The 26,714-nt window shown below is 33.0% G+C and overlaps 3 protein-coding genes and 1 long non-coding RNA gene across 4 annotated transcripts; 3 read left to right on the top strand and 1 right to left on the bottom strand.

Moving 5' to 3' along the window:
- LOC109354474 (TBC1 domain family member 9B-like) lies at positions 983–8,808 on the top strand. Its single transcript, XM_019596996.1, has 18 exons — positions 983–1,242; positions 1,741–1,810; positions 2,124–2,738; positions 2,832–3,017; positions 3,149–3,262; positions 3,634–3,692; positions 3,890–3,956; positions 4,040–4,091; positions 4,199–4,291; positions 4,422–4,505; positions 4,620–5,004; positions 5,864–5,923; positions 6,511–6,580; positions 7,229–7,309; positions 7,391–7,492; positions 7,933–8,057; positions 8,308–8,398; positions 8,503–8,808. The coding sequence occupies exons 1-18, from the start codon at positions 1,202–1,204 to the stop codon at positions 8,629–8,631; spliced, it is 2,424 nt and encodes an 807-aa protein (XP_019452541.1). The 5' UTR covers positions 983–1,201; the 3' UTR covers positions 8,632–8,808.
- Positions 9,587–9,748, top strand: LOC109354527. The gene is made up of 2 exons (XR_002108559.1): positions 9,587–9,628; positions 9,664–9,748. It is a non-coding gene; the product is annotated as an uncharacterized LOC109354527 (long non-coding RNA).
- Positions 9,839–12,722, bottom strand: LOC109354526. Its single transcript, XM_019597106.1, has 2 exons — positions 11,010–12,722; positions 9,839–9,991 (listed from the first exon to the last, which is right to left on the bottom strand). Exon 1 carries the CDS (start codon positions 12,529–12,531, stop codon positions 11,032–11,034), a length of 1,500 nt encoding a protein of 499 aa, XP_019452651.1. The 5' UTR covers positions 12,532–12,722; the 3' UTR covers positions 9,839–9,991; positions 11,010–11,031.
- On the top strand, positions 20,994–25,726 carry LOC109354471 (transmembrane protein 120 homolog). Its single transcript, XM_019596991.1, has 10 exons — positions 20,994–21,313; positions 21,387–21,465; positions 21,782–21,876; positions 22,405–22,509; positions 22,592–22,671; positions 24,131–24,221; positions 24,320–24,427; positions 24,663–24,749; positions 24,939–25,007; positions 25,311–25,726. The coding sequence occupies exons 1-10, from the start codon at positions 21,098–21,100 to the stop codon at positions 25,440–25,442; spliced, it is 1,062 nt and encodes a 353-aa protein (XP_019452536.1). The 5' UTR covers positions 20,994–21,097; the 3' UTR covers positions 25,443–25,726.

Genomic DNA, 26,714 nt, shown 5'->3' with positions numbered 1-26,714 from the left:
AGATTTACAAGTAAGTTGCAAACAAGTTAAATCCAACCATATTCATTTGCCTTAATATGATTTGTTTAGCTTAACCATCTATTTAAATTTAATATAAATTAGTTTTTAGTTTGAATCAATTAAAATTTACAAATCATTGGATTCCACTCATTAATTTAAATTGGATTAACTCATTAATTAAGATGAATTATCATTTGTTTCATAAACAATGTATCAATAATAAGGAGTTACAAGTCATCATTTTTACACTTATATGTATGAGTAAAAATGTCATATTAATATATTTTAAGAATAAAATTGTCAAATCATATGACATAATTTCTTTTATTTTAGGTGTGTTTGTCTCTCTATTAATGAACATGATACCAAATCTATAATAAGCCTATGTACTTTCCATTAACAAATAATATTTTGTACACTTCTAGTTATCCCAAAAAGCTTGCGTAACTTATTTTAAAAGAACTCCAACTTGACAATTAAATAAGGTGAAAATACACTATGATTGAGTGAAAACATAGAGAAATGGAAAAGTAGGAAACAAAATTAAGGGCCAAAAAAACCTTTTAAGCTTTTCGGAGTCTCTGTAAAGCAATCAGCGGAAGTAGTGACTCAGGCACATGAAATATTGTAATCATATATTTTGTCTCAAAATATATATATATATATATATATATATATCATTCTTTGAATCTATACATTTTTATTGATTGATAAATATAAAAGAGTTTAAAATCTGTGCACTAATAATGTAAAGTTTTTTACGCTATTATCAGTATATGAAGTGTTAATGATAATTAACAAATCAATGGTTAAATGATAGACTGACAGTATAAAAAACTCTTATATTGTCAACCTATAAATATTAAATTCAATATAAAAAACAATATATATTAAATTCATGATTTATTTGATAGATCATGAAAATGAATCTATACACATATTGGGATAGTGGAAATACGATATAGCACTACTGTAATAACAACGTGACGCCATTTTCGCTCTCATCGCGCGTAGTGTGCATGTGCATCATTTTTCTCTTAAAAATCTGAAGCTAGAAGCTACTTACTACTACTATCTTTTTTTTCAAAAAACGCACAACAAAACTAAACTACACATAGATTCAGTTAAGAGAGAAAACAAAGGCGAAAGAAACTGAAGAAGAACGAAATCTCTTTCGATCATTTCCGATCCAAATCCACAAATGAAGGCTATTAACCCTCACATAACCTTCGAACACAAGAGGTAACGAACTCCACGCGTCTCACGCTCCTTCACTCTCGTTATTTGCTAGATCCGTCAATTTCAAAATCTGTCTTCGGTTTCGTTTTTTGTTTTTTTGTTTTTATTTATTTTACTTCGAAGTTTACTTGGATCACTTCGTTTTTAGTTTAATTAAATTATTACTGAGGTTGGAAGACCGATCTAGCTTCATTGAGATTGGGTTTTTCGATGAACAGTACCAAATGTGTCGGTTATTTCTTCAGTTTTGCGGGTTGCGCTCTGGTAATGACAATGCCGAGTGTTATGGAGTGATGAATGGTTAATTGAGTTCGGTTTTAGTCAAAATTGTTGTTTAATGGCTTAATTATGTCTGTTATGTCTTTAATTCTCTTTTGGGTTTTGGTTTTGTTTGTGATTTTCTATGTTTACTTTTAGGTTAATGATTTATTCTGTTTATAATTGTTTTTTTGTGTGGAAATTAATGGTTATTATTAAAAAAAAAAAATGTTATTTACACAGGGATGCATATGGATTTACTGTGCGACCTCAGCACCTGCAAAGATACCGTGAATATGCTAACATATATAAGGTATGATTCTTTCTGCTTTGGATTTATAATTGCAGTGTTGCGATTTGCTACTTTTAAGTGTTGTTGCTGGCAATGGATTTTTAACAAGGATTAGGAGAATGATGTTAAGGGAATTTCACTTTATCTTAGGTTGAAATTTTTAAATCTTATTACAGGGACAGATTTAGATATCAGCTTTATTACATGTTTGTGCAAATTATTATTCTTTAAGCTAAAACCATGTAATTTTGTAAGAATTCTGATGCATTAGTTGGAAATAATAGTTTGAAGAGAATGCTGTTATAATTGTAGCACTTCTCAATTGCTATTACAGGAAGAAGAAGAGGAAAGGTCAGATCGATGGAACTCATTTCTAGAACGGCAGGCTAAGTCTTCTGAATTGGCAACAGAAAGATTAGGTGCGGAGGAAGATGAGACAGTTTTGAGGGCTCAAGCCTCAGAACAAGAAACTGATGGTACCTTGGAAAAGGGTGTTGATGGAGATGAATTAAGCAGTGGGAAGCCTGGTTTTGATGGTACAGCTGAAAATGGTGGTCAGAAAGAGGAGGTACCGGCATCTGATGAGACTAAAGTTCATAGATCCCAATTATGGACCGACATAAGATCATCTCTTCGTACTATTGAAGATATGATGAGCACTCGTGTAAAGAAGAAAACTGCATCAATAAACGATGTTGGAGATGGTAAATCACTGTCTCATACTGATGGTGCAAAATCACAAAAAGGAGCATCCGAGGAAGACTCTGATGATGAGTTCTATGATGTTGAGAGGTCAGATCCTAGTCCAGATACGCCTCTAGCTGATAGTACGAGTGTGTCTGCAAATGGTATTGCTACCGATGCTGCACCATCAGAAGCTCCATGTCCTTGGAAAGAAGAGTTGGAAGTTCTTGTTCATGGGGGAGTGCCAATGGCACTGAGGGGAGAGGTGGTCATTATATACTTGAGAACTGAGATATAGATTTATTGTGACTATCTATTTTTGGTTAGTTACCCTCTTGTTTGTTATTGTGTGTTTCAGCTTTGGCAAGCTTTTGTGGGTGTCAAAGCAAGACGTGTGGAGAATTATTATCAGGATCTACTAGCTTCGGAGAATGAATCTGAAAGAAAAATGGATCAGCAAAGTATGCAGTCAAAGGATGATAACGGGATACCCATGGCAGATCCCATACTTGTGCCAGAAAAATGGAAAGGACAGATTGAAAAGGTGTTTGCCTGTGATATTTGACTTTCATTGTTCTTAAATTTGTGATATTATTTACCTTTTTTACTCTAAAAAATAACTTTCTTAATTATAAATTTAGAAGTCCATAACTGTTATCTGTTTCAATTCTGAAGGATCTGCCTCGAACATTTCCTGGTCATCCTGCTCTGGATGAGGATGGTAGAAATGCCCTGCGGCGATTACTTACTGCGTATGCTCGACATAATCCCTCAGTTGGTTACTGCCAGGTCTTTGCTTCTGAAAATGTTACATTCTTCATTTTATCCTATTAATTTTTCAGTATGATTGTGATGGGTTGCATTTCAAAAACCTCACTGTCAAACAACCAGTGAAGATATCTAATGAAGCAGGCAAGTATCTTTAGAGGTACCATGCTCCAAGGTGCTAATGGACCCGGCATTGAGGGGCCCTCTTTCATATTTGTGCTGTGTATGCTTCATGAACATTAATTATCTATCTGATAACTATAACATGAACAATGAAACGATTTTAGCCAAAAATTAACAGTTATTATATGTCTACTTACACAGACATGTCATATTTGTTCTTGACAACTATAATTCACTGACTGAACATGTTCGGATCATTTACACTGCAGGCCATGAACTTTTTTGCTGGCTTATTGCTGCTTTTGATGCCTGAAGAAAATGCCTTTTGGTAGGTCCTTGGATAACTGCTTTACTAGATTTCTAGAGTGCATTGTCAAAATATTCACTTTTCAAAGAACATACTGCGAATAATTTACCCTGAAGGAACGCCCGATTGATTGCTTCATGCTTATGTAGCATTTTTTACATCTTATATTTCGAGTTTTATCTAACATTACATATTTTATCACTTATGGTTTTCTTCAGGACCTTGATGGGAATTATAGATGATTATTTTGATGGCTATTATTCAGAGGAAATGTTAGAGTCTCAGGTATTTTTCCTATACTACATTTATGCTAATAACCGTCGTTAAGACTTTTTGAGGTATATTCAAATCTGTTCTCATTTTAACAGGTGGATCAACTTGTTTTTGAGGAGTTGGTGCGGGAGAGGTTTCCCAAATTGGGTTTGTAAATTGTTTTCAAACATTTGTATATCTATGAATTTACCAAGTGAATTTTGTTTCTATTTCCATTCTCAGTTTTTAATTTCTTCTGTGTACTTCTTGTGCAGCCAATCATCTAGATTACCTGGGAGTGCAAGTAGCATGGGTTACTGGACCGTGGTTCCTTTCCATTTTTGTGAATATGCTTCCTTGGGAAAGTGGTCAGGCTTTATGTTTTATCTATTGAGTAGTGTATCATAGTTTTAGTCCATAAAGTATCCAATGTGAAATGAGAATATACTCTCTTTACTTTGAGCCTCCTCATGACTAAAGTAATTATTTGGACTTCAGTTCTTCGAGTTTGGGATGTGCTTCTTTTTGAAGGAACCCGAGTGATGCTATTTAGAACTGCAGTTGCTTTAATGGAGCTATATGGTACTGGGTGAAAATGTTTGTTGTTTCAAACTATATGTTGTGTTCTTGAAAAAATAAACTAGTAATGCTTAAGGCATTATTATATTCATGAGACAATTTCACTGATTCTTATAGGTCCAGCATTGGTAACAACTAAGGATGCTGGAGATGCAGTTACTTTACTCCAGTCATTGGCTGGCTCCACATTTGATAGCAGTCAGCTTGTATTGACAGCTTGCATGGGTTTCCAAAATATAAATGAAGTTAGATTGCAAGAGCTGAGGAATAAACATCGGCCAGCTGTAATAGCTGCAGTTGAAGAAAGATCAAAAGGGCTTAAAGCTTGGAGGGATTCTAAGGGCCTGGCGTCAAAGCTATTTGGTTTTCAACATGATCCTAAAATGGAGCAATCGGGAAGCTTATCTCGTTCAGAATCCGGTTCCACTAATGCAGAGGAAATTCTGATTAGTCTGACTGGGGAGGGTGAGATAGATTCTGTTCCAGATCTTCAAGAGCAGGTCGTTTTTATCTTTCCTGTTATCCTCCCCCCTTTATATTAGATTATAATTGTTAAGATAGTCCTGCATCGGATGGGAATATGGCCTAGCAAGTCCTTATAAGGTTTAGGCATCCCTCAATGTGTAAGCTACCTTTTGGGGTTGAGTTAGGTCTAGCCTGCACAAGTCTAATAATAATAATAAAGTTGAATCATTCATTATTATATTTTTTGGATAGTTGAACAATGCATTATTATTGTTATTGCAAGCATATACAACATTCTAAAACTTCGACAGAAGTTAAAAAGTGGTAGTTAGTTTGGGGACCCATTAATGCTTTTACTTTTCTTCGATGATCCATTAACGACGATTATGGTTAATTTAGTTCAAGTGTGGTTAGTAGGTTGTCAAGTGTAATTACTGCCTTCAACTGACCATTATGTTCAAGTTTTTTACCTTTATGAACCTCAAATTTTCACATCAATTATGTTTTGGTATCTATTATTAATTCAACGCCTATACATCTAATCAGAATTGGGCAGTGATTTGGTACATTATCCCTAAAACTACTCCTTATGCAATATCTCTGTTCCAATCTGAATTTGATGTTGGCTTTGTTTTTCTTAAGGGAAATTATGAACACCCAAATGACTTTTTTAATATGGTCGTATCTCACTTCTTTTAAAGTCTAATTTAAAGAACAGTACAATAAATATATGCTGGAAACCTAATGAACAAGGAGATTTGTTTGATAGATTTCTTTATCTTTTTGGCTTTTCTGTCAATAAATATATTATTGAATTCAACTTTTATGAGTTTTCATCTATCCCTCCCAAAAAAGAAAACAAGTTGTTGATATTATGTTGTGAACTTCATGCAGTCTGTCTGGCTGAAGGTTGAACTTTGCAGATTACTAGAGGAGAAAAGATCAGCTATTCTCAGGTACTTCAAATGATTTTGGCTCTGCATTTTCTTGCAGTCTTGTACTACTGTGATTTTCTTCGCCTGAATGATGATGCAGACTTGAATTGAATACTTCCATCACTTTATGCTATATACCTTAGTTTGTTGTCTGGACAAAACAATGTGAGCAAATCTTATTAGAGTCCTGTACTCTTGTTCGGTTGGACAGAAATGGTGATTTACTAGGTTGTGGAGAAGTTACAATCTGTAATTTTAGAGTATAGCAAATTATTGTGCATTGCTTTTAATTTATATTCCAAGTTGAAGCATGGGCGTGGCTACTATGGTTGGACGTTTTTAAACATTTTTTTATTGGATAGGGATCATCCTACCCATTAACACCGTGAGTTATAACCCCACTTATAAAGTGGTTAGTGGTTAAATACTTGCTGAAATGATTAACAACTCAAGTGGTGAATGGATTCTTCTTTATGAATAAAACCATCCGCTAGTCCTTGATTCTAATTATCCCCTTTTGCAAGTTTTTTGAACTTCTCTTCAAATTTGGGAGATTCTCCTTTTGCATTTAGCATTTATGCCTTTCAATTTCTTCCTTTTTTTATCAGAGCGGAGGAACTTGAAACGGCATTAATGGAGATGGTCAAGCAGGATAATAGGCGGCAACTGAGTGCCAAGGTAAGTCATGAGTCCTCAAGGGTTTCTTGTTTCTTACATTATGATATGCTGTTTTTCTTCTATATCTGTGCTTGGTTTTCTCATTATGCTGTGATTCCTAAAAGGTAAACATTGCACTTGTGATGTTATAAAGAAATGGGTTGTTTATACACAATTTGAGCCAAATTGATAACCTGAGAGTATATCATATACACAATTTTAATCCTAACAATTCATATATGGTTGTATGACTCATATTTATTGTTGTCATTGTTTTTAGAGAATAAAATATTTTTTCGTACAAGGAGATAAGTTATCTCCTCTTCCAGTACTATCATGATATTTTTTAGTATTTAGAAATATTTATGTAGAAAATGATTAAATGAGATAAATGTCATGATTGTAATGGCGGGAGGGAGTAAGTTATTTCCTCATACTAGGAGATATTTTATTCTCTTGTTTTTATATGAGAATCGTTCTTATTTGAGTCATTCCTTATATATAATATTGCCTGCAAATTACAAACTCAGGAACAAGAAGTTTCAAATTTGGCCGTGATTCATATGATTAAGTTAGTATTTATGTGAATGTAGCTGGTTAGACGTCTTGTTGTTTGAGTTCTAATTTGTGTTTTAAGAAGTTAATGTGTGTGATTCTCATCACTGCCAGGTTGAGCAACTAGAGCAAGAGGTTGCTGAGCTTCGACAGGCACTTGCTGATAAGCAAGAACAGGAAACTGCTATGATCCAGGTCTCATTTTTACTTGGTGTTTTACTTTTTTCCCTTTGGGAAATAGGCTCTCTTTGACATGCAAGGTTTATTGCTGGTTAGGTCTTGATGCGGGTGGAGCAAGAGCAAAAGGTGACAGAGGACGCTCGCAGGTCTGCGGAGCAAGATGCATCAGCACAAAGATATGCCGCCCAAGTGCTTCAGGTTACCTTTTTTCTTCTTCTATATCCTTATATTCCATCAATGTCTACTACAAATGCAAGCTAATCTAATCATATTCAAACTCTGGAAATTTATTATTGACAACCTGGTGCTTCTTGGGTTATTAGCAAAGCAACCCATACCAATAGTCGTATTATTTGATTACATTTTTTTGTGATTTATTTTTACCATCAAATTCTATTACTTGTGGTACTCTTTAGGAGTGGTTTTAAAGTTTAAGTTGTTGCTATGTTCCTGCATAACTGCTTTTTGCCAAGTTTCAGAAAGCTGTTAAGACATGTCGTAGTTTAACTTCCGGCTTTATATGTTTTGTCAGATCCATGTTAATGTATCCATATATTGCTAAATTATATTTTGTGCCTTAACGCTGAATTTTCAGGCTACAAAATCTTAAAATCTTATATATCTCTATCATTTGGCAGGAAAAGTATGAAGAAGCAACTGCTGCACTTGGTGAAATGGAGAAAAGAGCAGTTATGGCAGAGTCTATGCTAGAGGCAACATTGCAGTATCAGTCTGGCCAAGTTAAACTGCAAACGTCTCCAGGGTGGGTTTTAAGTTTTTGAAATATTCAATTCTTCACTGTATGTCGTCCACATTATTTCTTTGTATGGTTTTGGATTTAGTCTTTTTTAAAACTTTGCAAGATACTTCTTCCGTGATTTTGACATCCAATATAAACATCTTCCTCTTGTATTTATGATAATTCTAAAAGGTGCATGAGAATCTTTGTTTTATCGTTTTTATGCATTTGAGCTCTGTGGACGAACTTGACTTCATACCTTGTTTGTTTATAGATCCTCACAACCACTGTCTCCAGCATCAAAAAACAATCAAGAGCCAAAGAGGATAGGCTTGTTTGGACTCGGATGGCGTGATCGAAACAAGGTTAGTTTCAGCAGCTACATTGTATGAATATTTGACTTGCTAAAGTCACTTGCTGAATTATTACTCTGTTGTGGTTGATAACCTGAATTTGTTGACTGCAATAGGGAAAACCCATTGTGGAAGAGCCAGCAGAAGAAAAGCCCATCGTTGAGGCGCAAAGTACAATCAACAAGCCCATCGCAGCGGCACAAATTACAAACAACCTACAAGACAGCAATGGCCTTCAAGTATAGGATGAATAGGAAAGGTGGTTGTACCAAGATTCTCTGTCCTTGGCAAAGACGGTATGAGGAGCATATAGTTAGTTCATTTTCCTTGTCTGTGATTTTTGTTCAGGGGGAACATATATTTCATATTCATTAATTTTTGTTCTTTACGATCTAATAATAGAATAATAGTCCGGTTCATCATCTAAGGCTGCTGGTACATCTTGTTCAAATTCATCATCATCTGAGATTGCTTAAAAAATTTCTTCCCGATTTTTATACAAGTTCTTAATGATTTTTTATACAAACTCCAATCACAAAAATCGGAGGCGATCTAAACCTTAAATCCCTCTTTTAGTAGCAATTTTCAAAGACCCCGTGTATAATCAAGGCAATGACTTGAAAAAAGGATGAGTTTGAAAAAATAAGAATTAATAGGCCATCCCGCACACACCTGAATTGGTGATGCTGTTCCGTTTCTTGTAGTGAAAATTAGCTGTCAGCGACCCTCGAGTAAACTTGAATTTGTCTAACCAGATGGTAATAGAAATTTAAATTGATTATCGGAATTCAAAATAAAAAATGTAAGACAAATATTGTTAAACAAAATAGAAGTAAAAGAAAGGGTAAATGGAAATGGAAGAGAAACTAACCGGTTCAGGCACACCTAAACGTTCCTGCAAATACAAACAATATAAAATAGAACAAACAGAAAAATTAGTGAATGTTTCTGTGAAACAAATTGAAGAACATATGCGTCCTTGAATGCTGAAAAGGGTTTGATGAGTGAGTTCTCAGACTGTGTAAATGAAATTTGTTCAGCTTCAGCAGTCTGAAACGCAGTGCTCAATGGAGGTGTCAATGAGAATTGAAATCCCACATTTGTTGACACACTCTCAGAGCGATTCTCCAATTATTGAGAAGCAAATAGAGTGAGTGAGTGAGTGAGTGAACGAGCCTGGAGTTGTTTTCTGTTATAAATTTAGAGAAAAACAAAATTAAGCAAACCACCCTATACATTTGAGTGGGAGTGGGAGTGGGGCAACTCTTTTGGTTGAGGCACCAAATGCATATCAGCCACTCAAATACACAAACACCATCATTAGCTATAGAAGATTGTTTTAAGCATTTGAAATTCAATTAGGGAAAAAACAAAAAGGTTATGGTTAAAGACGTTACCAGCAACAAAATTTCCATTTTCTCCTTTATTAACAGCTTTGCTGAATCCTTTCTTTGTGAACCATTGTAAACCCATACCTGCTGCATCATCCACAATATATGAGAATTTCCATTCCAACTCGGTAGCAATTGGCATATCAAACTTCGGTACCCCTTTGTAAAATCTGGGCAGAAATACCGCTCTATCAAACTTCGAGTTCAAAGCCACCTTACAATTAAGAGAAAGACCCAGTTTCAGATCGAACTCTATATGAGAGTTCTCATACTTGCTCCATAGTTATGCTAACGCAATCATTCACTTGAATGCGCAACACAAAATTATGATATAACCAAACCTCTCTTAAAAATGTATGCTAGTTAAAGGAGCACTTCAGAGTACTTCAGGAACATAGTATTAATAAGTTACGGGGTAACAGCAAGCTACCATTAATCCATTATAGAAATTTCCTCAGTATAAGGACTTCATTCTGCATTCACTCACAAAGTTCACTGACTAGCCGTGTTTTCTAACAATTCATTCACTAAACAAGTATCTTGAATTTTCACGGTACACACTACACAGTGAATATCTCATAATTTTATTTTTATCAATGAAAGGAGAAATTCATTATGTTAAAGAGAACTAATTACAAGGAGGAGTATAAAGAATCCTCATAAGCAAAATGAACAAAATAGAAAACATAAACCCAACCAAGAAAATAGAGAAAATTAAATCCATGAAATTAACTACAAGCAGAAGTACTAAGTATTTATCAGTTCTTCTTACAAATTCACAGGTTCTTCACATCCTAATCGGAGGAACATTTTGACTTATAAGACACAAGTAAATCTCCTAAACATAAACAAACCTGCAAACTTAGCAACTTCTACTATTTCCTATACATCTAGACAACCAAACCACATCGAAGAAGGTAAGAAAAGGAAGGAAACTCAGCTCCTACCCTTTACTGTCCTCATTAAGGTCCATGAGATATGACTATGAAGTTGAAAACCACAAGTCCTCCCCAACCCTTCATTCTACCAAATCATACCCAAAAAAGACATAAAAGTAAACTACTGAACTACGAGACTAACTATACCATCATTTTATGTGTTAAGAGGTTGTAGAATTAGTTTCACCCTAGTCTCCAACTCAAAAGCCTATTCAGAGAAACAACTTAAGCTAATGCAGTACATGTGAATCATCATCATCTTCAACAGTGAGTGTGCAAGGTTGTCCCATCTACCTGATCCTTGCATTCATCCTTCTTAGTAAAGACTGTCATTTCCACAATCATTTGCTGCTTCACGAAAGTTTGATTCATCATTTCTGTCCTGCATATCAAATTCACCACTCACATTTTTATTCAATACATCATTTTCTTTTGCAAGAACTTCATCTGGTAAAAACCGCTGTGTGGCTTCTTCATCCTTCTGCTCAACCTTAGCCTTCTCCACTTCATTAATCACAAACTCATCCTCCATTTCATTACTTTTGATCTCATTCTTTTTTGCAATCACCTCATCCGGAACAGACTCTACCATACAAACATCGCCTGCACCTCCAGCCACTGATACTCCATCATTATCCACCCTAGCCTGGACCTCAAAGTTCTCATTTCTCACACTCTCCAGCATCGAATGAACCATTTCCACATTGTTCTCAATACCCATAACTGGAACATCCAATCCACCCTCACTTTCATTATCAGAGCCATTCTCCACCACTTCCTCATTAACATCTTCCACAGCGTGATTCTGCCTCTCGAGAAACAGCATCCTCCTTCGAAGATCACCCAACTCCCTCTCCATCAAGAAAAGTCGCTCCTTCAATGTCAAATTCTCCTCCTCCAGCTGTGCAATATGAGAATCCTGATCATCTACCCTATTCTCCAACCCATTGTTATAGTCACCTCCATAATTCGGGTATATCATCTCAAACCGGCTCAAATCATGATCCAGCCTCCTCTCCACCTCAACATGCTCCTCCACATCACTCTCACTCGACCCACCACCACCATCCTCTTCATCCTCCTCATCATGAACATCTGCCTCATGCCCTGGTGAACGAAGCCGTATCAAACCCTTCATCGAGCCATAACCATCAACACCCCACTCCTCTTTGGCCATATCACCTAACATCTCCCTCGAGGGAGACAATATAGGCGTTGGAAGCACAGCCGGAGTCACAGGACAAGGCGACACAAGTGAAGCAATACCACCCGATTTCTTAGCTCGAATAATAAACGAAGTCGTATTCCTAGGCGCATAAGGAGCAAACCTATTGTTAAACTTCTTCTTAGGATAGAACTTACGCGCTTTCAAACGGTTTTGAGATTGCAACTCATGAAGAGTAGGTGGTTGGTAAGAACCACCAATACCAACAACAGTGTTGTTGTTTGGAATTGGAAGAGTAATGGAACCACTCGGATTCGGTTTTTCCATTATCCTCCTAGTGTCTTTGCGTTTGTCACTTACATTCTTACCCTTCCAGTTGTTACCTCGCCCCGATTTCGCAAAATTCGATTGCATAGGATTCTTAAACTTCATGTTAGGGTCCATATGAGGTTGTTGTTGCTGCTGCTGAGACCAGAACTTGTTGTAACCACCACGATTCATAATCTGAGGCTGAGTCTGATTCATCATAATCTGAGATTGCTGATTCATAATCTGATGCTGCTGGTTCATCATTTGCTGCACCTGATTCATCATCTGAGGCTGTTGATTCATCTTATTCAAATTCATCATCATCTGAGATTGATCGTTCATCTTCGAACAAAAACCCTACGCTGAAAAAAATTCTTCACGGTTTTTCATACAATTGCCGATCACGAAAATCGTTGGCGAGGGAGAGATCGAAACCCTAAATCCCTCTTTTCTAAAACTCCTAATTATTTTTCTTCTTTCGAGAATTCTGCTAATCTTGGCTTGAAGATTTTGCTTATGTGAGATACTCGTGAGAACCGAAAAGGGATTATAATCATTATATAGTGGAAGGGGAATAAATTGGACGGGTGGATTTTCATTTGATAGATGGACGGTTTCGATTGCCGTTATCACACATGCTGTTGATTTATTTGATACTTTTATTTTTATCCTGACAAAAAATTTCCACATACTCTTTATTTTGAAAAATATGTATATAATGAGTTTTTACATTATCACAATTGTGTCGACCTGCATTCCGTACCGATTAACTCACATTCTTATTTTATCTTGATATATATATTATTTTTATGTTAAATTATTTAAGAAAAAATAATTTAAATATAAGAAATATAATAAAATTTATATCTATATTTATAGTTTTATATTTTATACTATTAATAAAGTTAAAACATAATTTTTGTATAAATGAATGGATAGTAAGTCATTTATATAAATTTATTAAGTTTTATGTTTTAAATTATCTCGTGTACCCATATATAAATTTAATGAATGAATTTTGATTTATCTATGAATTTATTTGAATGGATTGGATAGTTAATATATAATCCATTTTACTTTTTTAATTTGAATTAAACACATTTTAAATAAAATCAAAATCACTATTTCAATAAAAATTATTTTTAAAATTCAGTTTTAAAAATAAAAAACACTTTTAAAATTTATTTTTTTTAAAAGTTTTTTATTTTTTATTTTTTATAAAAACACTTTTTAAAAATTTATTTTTCCAATTGTTTAAAAAAAAAATTTGTAAAATGTTACAAGTAAGCCGTCTTTAAAGTTCTACATGTAATTATTCTTATAAATATTTATTATATATTTTAATATACATTCTTTTATCAAATTGATCAATGAGAATGTTGGTAGTATGTAATATTATAAATAACAAATACTAATATTTATATTAGTATTATAAATTATTAGCACTCTAACACTCCTCTTTTTTATCTTTTATAAATGATTACATTACTCAAACCTTTAAGTATTAAGTTTTTGCCTTACTATTATTGTTGCTGGTTTCTAGGTACAATACTTGTACAATGCCCCTTTTCCCTTCATAACCTTTCTTTCTTGTCACACCCCTTTGCCTTATTATCATGAGTAGATTATATCACATAGAAAATATTGTAAACTCATGTTTTTGTTATCATCTTTTGAATATGCATAAAAAACTCCATTCTTCAGTGTTTGATTCCCCCAATGACCTATCAAAACTACTACCAAATTCTGGTGATAGAGGCACATGTAATGAAATAATGGCCATATATAATATTTGCATAACCATGTATTAACCGAGTTAGATTCCTCTACATTAATGGAGAGGCAAGTTATATTTTGTAGTGTATTTTTAAGGCCAAAATTATAATTTTAATAAAAAATAAATGTTATAAATGTCATTGTCTTTTGAGTTTTTAGTGTATTTTCTCACTACTTGTCTCTCCATTAATGGAGATGAGCCCAACTCGTATTAACTAGTAAACATATTATTTCTTTTGAATTTTTGGATGAATGATTTATTTATCCAAATGAATATAATAATGGTTATTTAGTGAATATAATAGATAAATTTAAATCTATACATTATTAAAATTATCTATTACATTAAATTCATTTAGGTTTTATTTGGTTGCACAAGAGAAATAAAATAATATATAATAAGAGAGAAAAAGAAAGAAGAGAAATAGAGTAAATTTTTGTAATGTTTAAAATTAGAAAAGAATGATAGAAAGTGGATAGAAATAAATATTTTGTTCTCTTTCTCTCTTGCTTGTTAAATAGAAAATGAGAAGAGAGGGTTGATATTATGGCTCAAATGACAAAAATGTCTCTAAAATTAAGAAAATAGAGAGAAATATGTTGTTTTATTATTAATTAAAAATAAATGTTAAAATTACTTAACACTTTTAATCGATATTTTTATATCCAAAAGATAGTTATTTATATTAGTAGTATTTAAAACAAAAAATATATAAAATAAATACAAAATTGAAGGATGTTTTTTCACCTTTCATACAAAATTTTAATTTCTCTCCACTTTCTCACTAAAGTATCACTTTGTGAAATATGTAACTTTCTTTTAATTACTAATCAATAATTAAAACAATATTATTATGAATTAAGTAAAAAATAATATATAAAATTAGGAGATCAATTATTTAAGGGTATTATTGACATTTTATACAAATTTACTCATTCTCCTCTTATTTCCTTCTCACATCATAAGTAGGAAGAAAAAAATCTGCAAGACCTACACATTTTTACTCTCTCTTTTTTTTCTCCTCTCAACCAAATTAGAGAAACTCTCGACTTCTCTTTAACTACTTCTCATTTCTCTAACTTTACCCTATCAAACAAATGCTTAAATTTATAAATTTTAATAGATGAATTTAGTTTTATTAGATTTAGTTATTATCTCTACCAATAATAACACAAGAGATGATGCCACGTGTTAAGATTTCATAATTCTACATTTTGAAATTCAAGATATTAATAATTATGTAGTGTAGAAAATAATATAATTTACAACATCTTTTTTTAACATATATCACAAACTCCTTCAACATGTATCTTGCAATTCTAGATTCAAGGAAATATAGACAATTTCCTTTCTGACTGGTGTATTTATCCGTGGGATGCACCAGAGTTAAGGAATATGTGTAATTGTGAGTAATGGGAAATAAATTAGGTCATAAAAGGTTCATGTGCTTATTTTTTTAAAGATTTTATAGTTTGAAGTTGTAACTTTTCAAATATATTTTAAAGAATTTATCTTGTTAAAATGAAGTTTACACATTTAGTTGGGTTGAAATCAGCATCTAAGCAAATACAATATTTTTTTGCTATCCCATCAGCATTTTATGACTGCATGGTTTGGAAGGATGTGATTTATCGTATGGTGTGTTACTGTTGGGGATGTTTAAAATATGTTATCATATGAAGACACACATTGACTAGAATTAGAATATAGTAGAATATTAATGTTATATATTGGACTCAAGTCCCTTGTTATAATGTGTACCAGATATAAGCACCAAATAGGAACACTCATGGGCAGGTAGGCCCATGGGTGTGCTAGGTTTGTAATCATTATTCTCTAATAATATCTTGGTAGCCGCTCAGCGCTCCCGTGGACGTAGGCACAATTGGCCGAACTTCGTTAACAAATTCTCTTGTTTCTTGCATGATGGTTAGACAATGTGCATCAAAGATAATGGCGCAAAGATAGGATAGATGAGTTGAAGGAGAATGAAACATGGTGGAACTGTGGTGTGGGCGTCGTATATGTTGATCCAGAATCCCAAAAATTCATGTACTGGATTAGGATGGTGAAGATAAGGACTCATGTGTTGAGTTTGACCCAGAGACATGTGCTGACAATATATCTTTAGATGTTGAGAGAATGTTCTCATTTAAGATGAGAAGTGGAATATCCTAATGACATGTCAGAGATGTCATAATGAAGGATGTTAATTGTTAGTAGATGCACAGAGGCGCTGACTGACTTTGATGTAGGGTGTAACATGGGCATTGGCTTTGATGCAAGTTGTAACACGAGCATTGGTAGAGATGCAAGGGTGTAACATGGACATTGGCTTAGATGCAAGGATGTGACACAACCATTAGTTAGCATTGACGTAGGGTGTGCGCTGTGGGTATACTCCTTATGGTGGAGTATGATAGTTCTTTTGAACTAGGATTGTCGGAGTAGACAATGGTGGTAGCGATTGAGGTTTTCCAAGGAAGCTCCAATGTTCAGTTTGACTGAGATTGAAGAGGACGATTGTTGGTGAGCTTTTGTGTAAAAGTTCCAATATATCGAAAGACTTCCTAGCAATAAGTGGTTAGGCGGCGTGTTCCATTTTATGGCGGTACGGGAAGCTGCACTACAAGTTTAGAGAGCTAGGCTCTTGGTAACATCGTCAAGGATACTCGGAAGATCTATGCTGTAGGGGAGCAATTAAAGAGAACCAGACATTGAACAAGGTGGAGTTATATATTCGCTAAGGTGGAGATTATTGTGTAGATTTCCTAAGGAGCGAGATATTCGTCTATTTCAATCAATGTGGAGATTGTTGGGGATATTTGAAATATGTTATTATATGAAGTCTCACATTGCCTATAATTAGAATATAGTAGAATATTAATGCTATATATTGGACTCAAGTCCCTTGTTATAATGTGCACCAGATATAAGCACCAAATAGGAACACCTCATGGGCAGGTAGCTCATGGGTGTGCCAGAGTTTGTAATCCTTATTCTCTAATAATATCTTGGTAGCCGCTCAGCGTTCCCGGGGACGTAGGCACAATTGGCCGAACCGCGTTAACAAATTCTCTTGTTTCTTCTCTTATATTTATTCTATGCACATTATTTGATTGTTTGTGGCCAACGCTGCGCAACAACCGTTTCCACTGCACCAACACCCTACGATTTCAATTGTAGCATTTTCCATCATCAAAGAATTCAATATAGTGTGGGTAGTAACATCTAGTAATAAATCTGCTACAAGCTAGCATACAACACAATAAAAACTAAAATTTAAATTTTGTAGTAACACTTTATCAATAAAAGGACAACCAAGAATTTTCATGTATAATATAAAAACACAATATAAACATGTAATATCTATGTATTGACATCGTAAAAATTATACATAGTTGATGCATTATTTGCCATTCGTTTGTAATACTTTTATTTTAAAATGAATGATAATTAAAATGAATAATATATAATATAATAATAATATAAAAATTTCTTATACTATTAATTGTTTATATATACATCTTTTTGCTCTGAATAAAGGATTTATTTTTTTATTGGCAAAGAATAATCAAACATTTTGGTCGACACTACATTGCACATTACAAAGTCAGGCTAGGGCTGTTTCTCCTTAACTTAATAGCAAGATCTAAATAGAGCTTCACGCGTGTCTCAAATTATGACATGTTATTTATTGTAAAATGAAGATGTGATTGCGGAAAGAAAGTGAGAGAAACTAGGGTTACCATGTATCTCTTGCATGTTGTATCCCCGCTCTATGCCTTTTAACCCATCATGTATATTCTATTTAATAAAAGAAAAACACAAAATAATTATCTATAATAGTGTAACTTACCTTTCACATATTTTTATTTTCACAACAAAAACCATATAATCATATTTCAGTGTTTTTATATTCTTCTATCACCATGGTATGATTTTTCTCTTTCCTATTTTACATTTAACCCCTTTCAATTTCTATAAAAATATATATTACAACATGGAACTATCACTGACATATTAATCATCACATCACCTTACTTTGACAATTAAAATAAAAATAAAGAAATATAATATAAAGTGTATCAAATAAAAATTACAAATAAATTATATTTAATAAAAAGTAATGTGTTGTGAAATAATATTTTGTTTTAGATATGATATATGTTATTTGTTAGTGATATATGGGATTGCAAATTTTGTAAGAGAGAATATCAAACTAACCTTCTTGTTTTTTTCTCCAAATTTAACTTTAGGCCATTTCTTTTCGTATTTCCAAAACCAAAACGATCTTTGGTTATTTTCTTTTCTAAACTTGCAATTTGAAACCTTGGAAGTGAAGGGATAAAAATATTTGGTAATATATATCTCGAAATTATAGGATTGAGATATAAAAGGAGGAAAAGAAATTCTCAAAATAATAAATTGAATTAATAATATTATAAATGATGATTTGATGATGGTGTGATACAAAAGAAATGACATTAACTCATATTTAAATGAATATTAGATTTTTAATTAAATAATAAAACAAATTATAAAGATAGAATAAAATAATTTAAATCCTACAAAAATTATCTGTACTTTAACAAAATTAAGATATACTAATAATATAGTCTCAATATCCAAATATTTTTATATATATTCTCTATAGAATAATTTAAAATATTCTAAAATACTTTATTCATTATGATATACATGTTCTATCTCTAAATAATTGTGGTATGGATATGTTTACTTTGTGAAAGTTGGAGTTTTGTTTTTAATCCGGAAAAAAAATCACTTTTTGTAAACTCAATCATGAATTAATTGGTGAAGTGGTCCTTAATGTTTGGTTGGTGATGTCTTATTCATTGAAGATAACGCATCCCTTTTGGAAATAAAATAAAATTATGAATTGGTGAATAAAATGTATGGATTTGAAATATCAACCACTTTCTAATAATTGTCTTCGGTTTGCAGAGCTCCATAAATTTTACTTGTGGAAGTTTTTTAAATAATATTTAATATAGTAGTATTAATGAGAATCATTACTTCCTATAAAATATATATATACACACGTAAAGGGTAAGGATTTCATATATTATTATTTTATTATTTATCATTTATTTTAAATTATTATTTAAAAAAAATATAATATAAATAAGTAATGAATAATGTATTTATTGTGTATAAATATTTATATTGATAAATGTATATATATATATATATATATTACACTTTAATAATTTTATACATCGCCTAATCTTAAAATTTTATAATGGTAGAAAAAAATATATTAAACCTTCAAACATTGTGCTTTCAATAAAAATGTTTAAATTCCTTAGCCTTCAGCAATAGAGAATTTGTTATATTAATTGAGGGAAGTTAAATACATTTATTGTATAAAGTTAAAAATCAATGTTCAATTTATACAAAAAAAATAATAATAATTGTAAACCAAATACTCATTTTGGTCTATCTTATTTTTTGATGTTATCAACTTAGTTTATAATAATTTTAAATTACTATTTTTGTCTTAAATGTTTTCCACGTCCAACCACACTAATCATTCCATTCTTACTTATCTATTAATGTTAACAAACTTGCATAAATATAGCATTAAGTGGTGATATAACTGCACGTGTTATGTTCCTATCGGCAATATCCACAAGTAACTTCAATAACCTCTTTTTTATAGATTTTTTAATCAAAATGTTGGTTTGGTTAATGACTTAGTTTAAGTTATCTTTTTCTACCTTATACTATCAAAACTAAAAGTTATTTAGATTATTGTTTTAAAAAAAAGTGTAATATCTATGCACTATAAATATATATATTTATATACAATTAGTACATTATTTATCATTTATTTGTATTATTTGTTTGAAGTGTCAATGATAATCAAATATGAGTAGTAAATGACATATTGATAATATATAAAATTCATACACTATTCGTATATACATCTTTTTTTTCTTAAAAAAATGGTAATTCCAAATGATGTTGTTATGCTTTTGTATTAAAAAAAATGGAAAAAGTGAAAATAGAATATGGTAAAGGGAAACACAAAAGGGGGGATATGGTAAAAAGGAAAACACATTAAGTTTCATAGAGGAAAGTTCCCTTTTTCACCTTTGTGAGCCACTTAAGTAAACTTTGAAGATAAAAAGATGTATACATTGACTCAGTTTAAGATTTTTTTATACCATCACTGTATCACCCACTATTTATTTTCAATCATCGATTTTTTTAAAAAGTAATCCAAATAAATAATAAATGATATACTAATTGTATATAACAGTGTTATAAAAACTGTTTCGTGCCGACCAGTTCAAACCGGTTAGGGTGCTGATATAGTGGTATAGCGGCTCAACCGATGGTTCACTAATTAAACCACATAACGGCGAATTAAATATAAAAATATAATGTATTATTATTAATGTTGAAAAATCAATATTTTTTTTAATTTTATTAAAAATTAATTTTAAATAAAAACGGCCGGTATGACCGGTACGGTTCAATTGAAAACCGGTCAGTATGTCCGACTTTGACCAGTTTTAACCAGTATGATTGCATGAACGGTATAACTACTGTACCATACAGGTATTGAGACCGGTTCACCGGTTTACCGATTGAACCGACTGACACGAACTAGTTTTTATAACACTGATAATTATAACATGTGGATTCACTTACTCAAAGAGTAAGTTTTTTAAACTTACTGCTTATCCTTGCCATCAATTTTAGTGGAATCCAATAATTTCAATTTCAATTAGTGAGTAGATAAAAACTATTTTATATAATTGATGGTTAAGATAAAAAGTAAGTCTGAGTATGTGAATCCTCCTCTTATAATATTGGTTACAACAAAAAACAAAAGAAAATAACGAAAGAATCCTAAGTTAAAAATATCTCAGTGATCAATTTTAAGAAAATCCAATAATTTAAATTAATAAGTAGGTTTAAACCTTTGAAATTTTTTTATGTCGATGACTATCTTAAAAATAAAATATAATAAAGTTGAAGTAAAATAAAGATACAAAATCCAAGATTAGATCGGTAGTGTTTGTTCTTTGTTGTTGCGCATGAGAATTGGTGGGTGAGGTTCGCTGAAAACTAAGACTGAAAATAGAGAGAGAGAGAGAGATGGAGGAATCAACGGCGGAGAAGATAGAAGAAGAGGTATCAACGGTGATTGAAGAAGCAAAGGATCTTCAGGATTCAGTTTCAGCTCACATCTCAAAAACCATTAACGATGAACAACCACTTCGTCAACGTGCTCTTCATCTTGATTCCAAAATTCGTTCCCTTCGTTCTTCTCTTTATTCAATTCTCTCCAATAACCATGCCTTAGCCGATAAGGTTCGTAATCAATTACTTTCACACAATTTGGTTATTATTGGATATGTAATTCGATCCTAATGTATTGTTTCAGTTGAATGAAGATTTACACAGAGCAAGATGCATCGTTGTTGATGGTGACGCTGCTACTCTCCTTCCTGGTCACGCCCAAGGTTTTGTGGATTCGGTTTATTTTAATTCATTCAAAATGTAACACTCGTTTAACGCCACTTGTTAAAAAATTAAGTTATCGGAATTTTTAATGACGTTAGTTTCAGTTTCTAATAGGTGTTACAAGATAGTGGTGTAGAAGATTTATATTCTAATATGTTTTAGTATTTATTATTACTGTGCTCCGTGTAATCGAACCCTCGACCTTTTGGTCTTTCTGTGATCTAGCAGAATCTTACACTACTGGACCAGTACTTTGTTGATTACTGTTTGATATTATGATAGTATAATAACATGTTACATGTGAATCTACTTCAGGAAAATTTTTGAGGATGTTTATAGGACCTATTAATGTGCGTGCCTCCAAAAAGGATGTCCAACTCAAGGTTAAAGAGGAATACAATAGTTACAGAGTATATTCTCTTTGCTCTCTCTATCTACTTAACTTTTGTATATAGAGCATTACGTCTGTTATATTTTTAAATTGGATAAGTTTTTGAAACTAGGACATTAGTTGTGTTAGAAAAGGAGAGCTTAGAACTATGCAATGCTTAATCCACATATTATTGATTACTAATGCACTTTTTAATAGATATGCTCTGTAATATAAATCAATTAAGTAGATAGGATGAAAGAATGTGATGGTACTTCTACATTCATGTTATTTGTAGCCAGAGGTTTGGTGCTGCAAATCTAACATAGTTGTTGATTCTCTTTATAGCATCATTGTTTTTTGAGATTATACTTTTCATTGTTTGATTTTGTGAGATTTGTATGTTTGGTTTGATCCCTCTTTTTCAAGCATGTTTACTAGAAAAAGAACAAAGACATGCATGCAAATAACATAGTTGACTCAAAATTGATAGTTTGTGAAACTTCACACAGAAAAAGAAGTTTGTCTAACTTTTTTTTATAATGAAAATGGCACTTCCTATGTTCAGGATAAAACTGCCTTGCTGTTCCTCCTTTTCCCAGCAATACTACTAATTCTACGATCTTGGGTTTGGGATGGATGCTTGCCAGCTTTCCCTGTTCAGATGTACCAGGTATTTGATATCAGCCTCTCTTCTTTGATTACATGGTAAAACATTCATGCTAAATATGTCACTGGGTATTATTATTTGTCAGGCGTGGCTGCTATTCCTTTACACTGGTTTGGCATTGCGAGAGAACATATTGAGAGTCAATGGAAGTGATATTCGGCCATGGTAAATACACTACACTCTTCGCTATATGTAGGCTTTGTTGACGGGATTTTTTTATAATGATCTCATGAAAAAAGAATAGATAATGGCTAATAAAGGGACATGAGGTTCTTGGTTCTGTGATTTGTTGTCAAATTAAAGTATTGAAACTTGGATAACTCAGATATTGATTCATCAACCTTCGAAACCCTACAAGTTATGTATCCAGTAAGGGATACTTAGTGAGATTATTGTGTCTATGAACACTGTCCTAGTGGCAAAGTGAGCAAATAATGTTTTCATTGACATGGTAGTGGATGTCAAGTTTGGGGTTTCTGCTACTAACTCAACTCAAATCCCAGGAAGTTTATCACATCACCTTCTTTCTCATCTTTGCTTGCTCTGGAAGTGGATATGGTCCATTTTCCGTTCTGGGATAACTTTTCTTTGGCATTCTTTCTCCCTGTTTTTATCATTTGCTTACCTTGCATGTTGTACATGCTTTTTAGTTTTTTTTCCTACTCAGTTGCCATTTCTTGAAGTGTCCATTTTTTTTGGATCCTCAATGACCAAAAGATGCCTATGATTTTGGTATATTTATTGGCCATTATCAGTTACTTTTGTTATTTATATACTTCTTAATTCTTATGCCCCTCATTTGGAGATTAAACCCTTCAGAATCGTTTTTTAATCATCTTATTGTGAATCTTCTTCCTGAAATGTCATGGCTGAAACTAACACTAAGTTGTGACTTTCATTTGGATTGTGATACTTTCTTTGATTAACACTAATTGTTTGATTCATGTGTTTGGGCATCAGAGGGCTCTTTCCATTGAAGTTTGTATTGAGTCATAAAAGCATTCATATGAGTAGCCATCAATAGCAAAGTAAGTTGTTTGGACTATTTGTATGGCATTGGATGCGTCCATCTATGTTTAACTTTATGGTCTTTCTCTCACTGTTTTGAGGTTTTGCTGTGAGGGAGAATATGGTATCTTGTAACCTGTCTTTTGTTTGGTGACGATATTCGGTTCATTTGGATGGATTGCCGTTACAGATCCGTCAACAACAATGAAGCCTTGATCCCACTAGGTGGGCAACGTTACAGATCCGCCATGGTTTATTCTTTCTGATATCGTGCAGGACATGCCTGTTTCCTTGTCTATTTGTGGGTTTCAGTTCACTAGTTTTAAAGGGGTTTCCTTTACTTTGCCAAGTGATTGGTTCATTTTTTTGAGCTTATGTTCTTTATTTGATGTTTCTATCCTTTTACAAGAGGATATCTTCCCCCTCTTAGTAACTTCCTTTCATATCCCTCCTTGTCCTGCATTAGATTGAGAACATGGAAGGGGAGGACAGGAATTTTATTTACTTGACCTGCTAACGCTGTCATCTTTGCATACCGTTGTGATTTTGGGAAGGGCAGAGATTGGTTTACATGGGACTAAATCTTTTGGCAAATAAACTTGCTATATGGTTACAGGTGGATATATCATCACTATTGTGCTATGATAATGGCCCTTGTGAGCCTTACATGGGAAATTAAAGGACAACCAGATTGTGCAAAAAAGCAGGCTAGTTTCCTTCCCTAATGTATATAGTTTTTTGCTTCCTTTTAATTCCTATTAATTCTGTTATGTGCCTATCATTTATGTCTCAACAACACATGCAGAGAGGTGTAGAACTTTTCCTACAGTGGGCTATGATGCAAGGAGTTGCAATGCTTTTGCAAAATAGATATCAACGCCAGAGACTGTATACTCGTATTGCATTAGGAAAGGTGGGACTGCTAAATAATATTTTTTGTACATGCTTTTTCATTTCTAGTTTAGTTATACGTCACAGTCATTCTATCATCTTGCCTAGTTAGTAGTTACTTCCTTTCACCTCTTGGACCCACTATGTCGTGTTATAATTTCCTTTTCCCCTAAAGCAATAATTTTATTGTGAAATTTCTCTAAGCAAATGGACTGGAAAATACATAGTTTTTATCCTTGCTTTTCTCTGAATTTTAGGCTAAGCGGATGGATGTTGTGTGGGGGGAAACAGCTGGTGTGGATGGCCAACTGTGGCTACTGTGTCCCATACTTTTCATATTGCAGGTAACTTCGCAGCTTGACCCAAAACACGCCTTAAGCTTATTGTTCTGCCTTATATGTTCCACTGTTAATTTGCTTTAAAACTGAAATTTTCTGCTTTAGTCACATTTTTAATTTTTTTTGACCTGAGTGTCACATGGATTTTGGTTTGACATTCGTGAAGTAAATATTTGTGTTCCTATCTTGGTTTAGGGATTTGAGGCATATGTTGGAGTATTGTTGCTCAATACCGCATTTGTTGGGGTTGTTTCTGAATGGCAGGTACTACCTTGCTTGTGCTTTTCTATTTTAGTTCTTCATTTTGTGCATCAACTGGCAAAACCTGAAAGAATGAATCCTTGTAGCATATATTAGCTGTATAATTAGAGGGTGAGTCTCGGCACAATTGTAAGGTTGTTGCGTATTGACCAAAAGGTCACAGATTCATATTCTGGAAATAGTCTCTCCGTTTGTGGGGATAAGGCTACTTACATCTACTCTCCTCAGATCTCACTATATGAGAACCTCATGCACTGGGCTCTCCTCCATATTAGCCATATAATGATTGGTATACTCTTGGAGCAGGTAATATTTTGTGGCGTCCTGTTGGTCTTGATGGCTGTTGGGAACTTCACAAATACAGTACAAACTCTGATGGTAAAGTCAAGATTTAAGGCAAAGATGATAAAAAGCAAGAGCAAGCAGAGACTGGATTAGCACAGTGGTGACTTGTGCCTTCATCTTTAATAGGATCAGGATTTTTTTGCACTTGTTTCAGTTTTGACCACAATTCAAGGTAGTGATCATTTTGACTTTGTTTGTGTAGCATTAATCATTAATATGCTTAAGCATAAGCATAAATTTGGACCCAAATGTTAATTTATGTCTTGTAATTTCTGTTATCCACTTTTTTGGGTCAGCAATCAGCATACTTGTTCTCCCTTGATGTCTCAGGAATTTTCTGGCCACCTTGATAATCTATTTATAGATTATTTTAAGTACTTTGCAAGATTGAGAAGGCAAGCTTGGTGCCTTCAGTGGGTGTTTTTTTGCTTAACCAAGTACAGAACTTATAATATAATATTTTTTATGATTTGGTCATTGCCCTGGACTTACTATTTTGTGGTTTAGAACGCTTACGCAAAATGTTTGGAATGGCCATGTTTCGTTTGTTTTACCTACATTTAAAATAAATGTATAAAGTCAAATATATAGATAAATAAGATAGATATGGTTATCTTTGTTATGTTAAATTAAGAAGTTAAGATCACTTTGTGCCAGAATCTGGTACTACCAAGAGTTTTCTTTACTTTGAGTAAAAAATTAATCCATTTTGGGATGTGGGGTTGCCCCTTCCAACAAGTGTTGCTTTGATGAATTGAACTCTTGATATTTTGGTCATCTTGAGGATTTAACGAGATCGTATACTATTAGATCAACAACTTGGTAGAATCTGCCATTTGATTAAAAGGATACTCTAATTTCAATTCTACTGTGGCTAAGGCTCAAAATCTTGTTTACCCATTCTATTAGTTGTAGTTTTTGGCTAGAATCACATTTGAGGGGTAGAGTGATATGAAGCCAAACATGGCGCTACAACATTGTACAACATGCCAAAATAACCATTCCATCTCTAAGACTTACAAACTTTAATTGTTTCAATTTAACTTCAAAAGAGGAAATAGGATTTTGAAGTTTATAAGTTTGGCATAGTATGTGAAGGGGGTATAATATGAATTTTAATTCCATCTTATGATTAGCTTTGGTTACATCCTATTTTTGTAGATTACTGATAGTTTATTTTGCAGTGCTTTGCTTCAACCAATTCTTTTGGATGTAGAAAAGCAAAGACACGATGCTTCAAATTATTAATATTGAGAATAGTATTATAACATGACTACTTTCAAAAAAGTAATAATGAGTAGGAAGCACAAGGACCTATTATGGCCCTAAAAAGATGGAAGTAATCTTCAGAACAAAACCAGCCAA

Source organism: Lupinus angustifolius, chromosome LG08, assembly GCF_001865875.1.
Source record: "Lupinus angustifolius cultivar Tanjil chromosome LG08, LupAngTanjil_v1.0, whole genome shotgun sequence".
Taxonomy (NCBI): Eukaryota; Viridiplantae; Streptophyta; class Magnoliopsida; order Fabales; family Fabaceae; genus Lupinus; species Lupinus angustifolius.
This window is presented reverse-complemented; position numbering and strand designations above follow the sequence as displayed.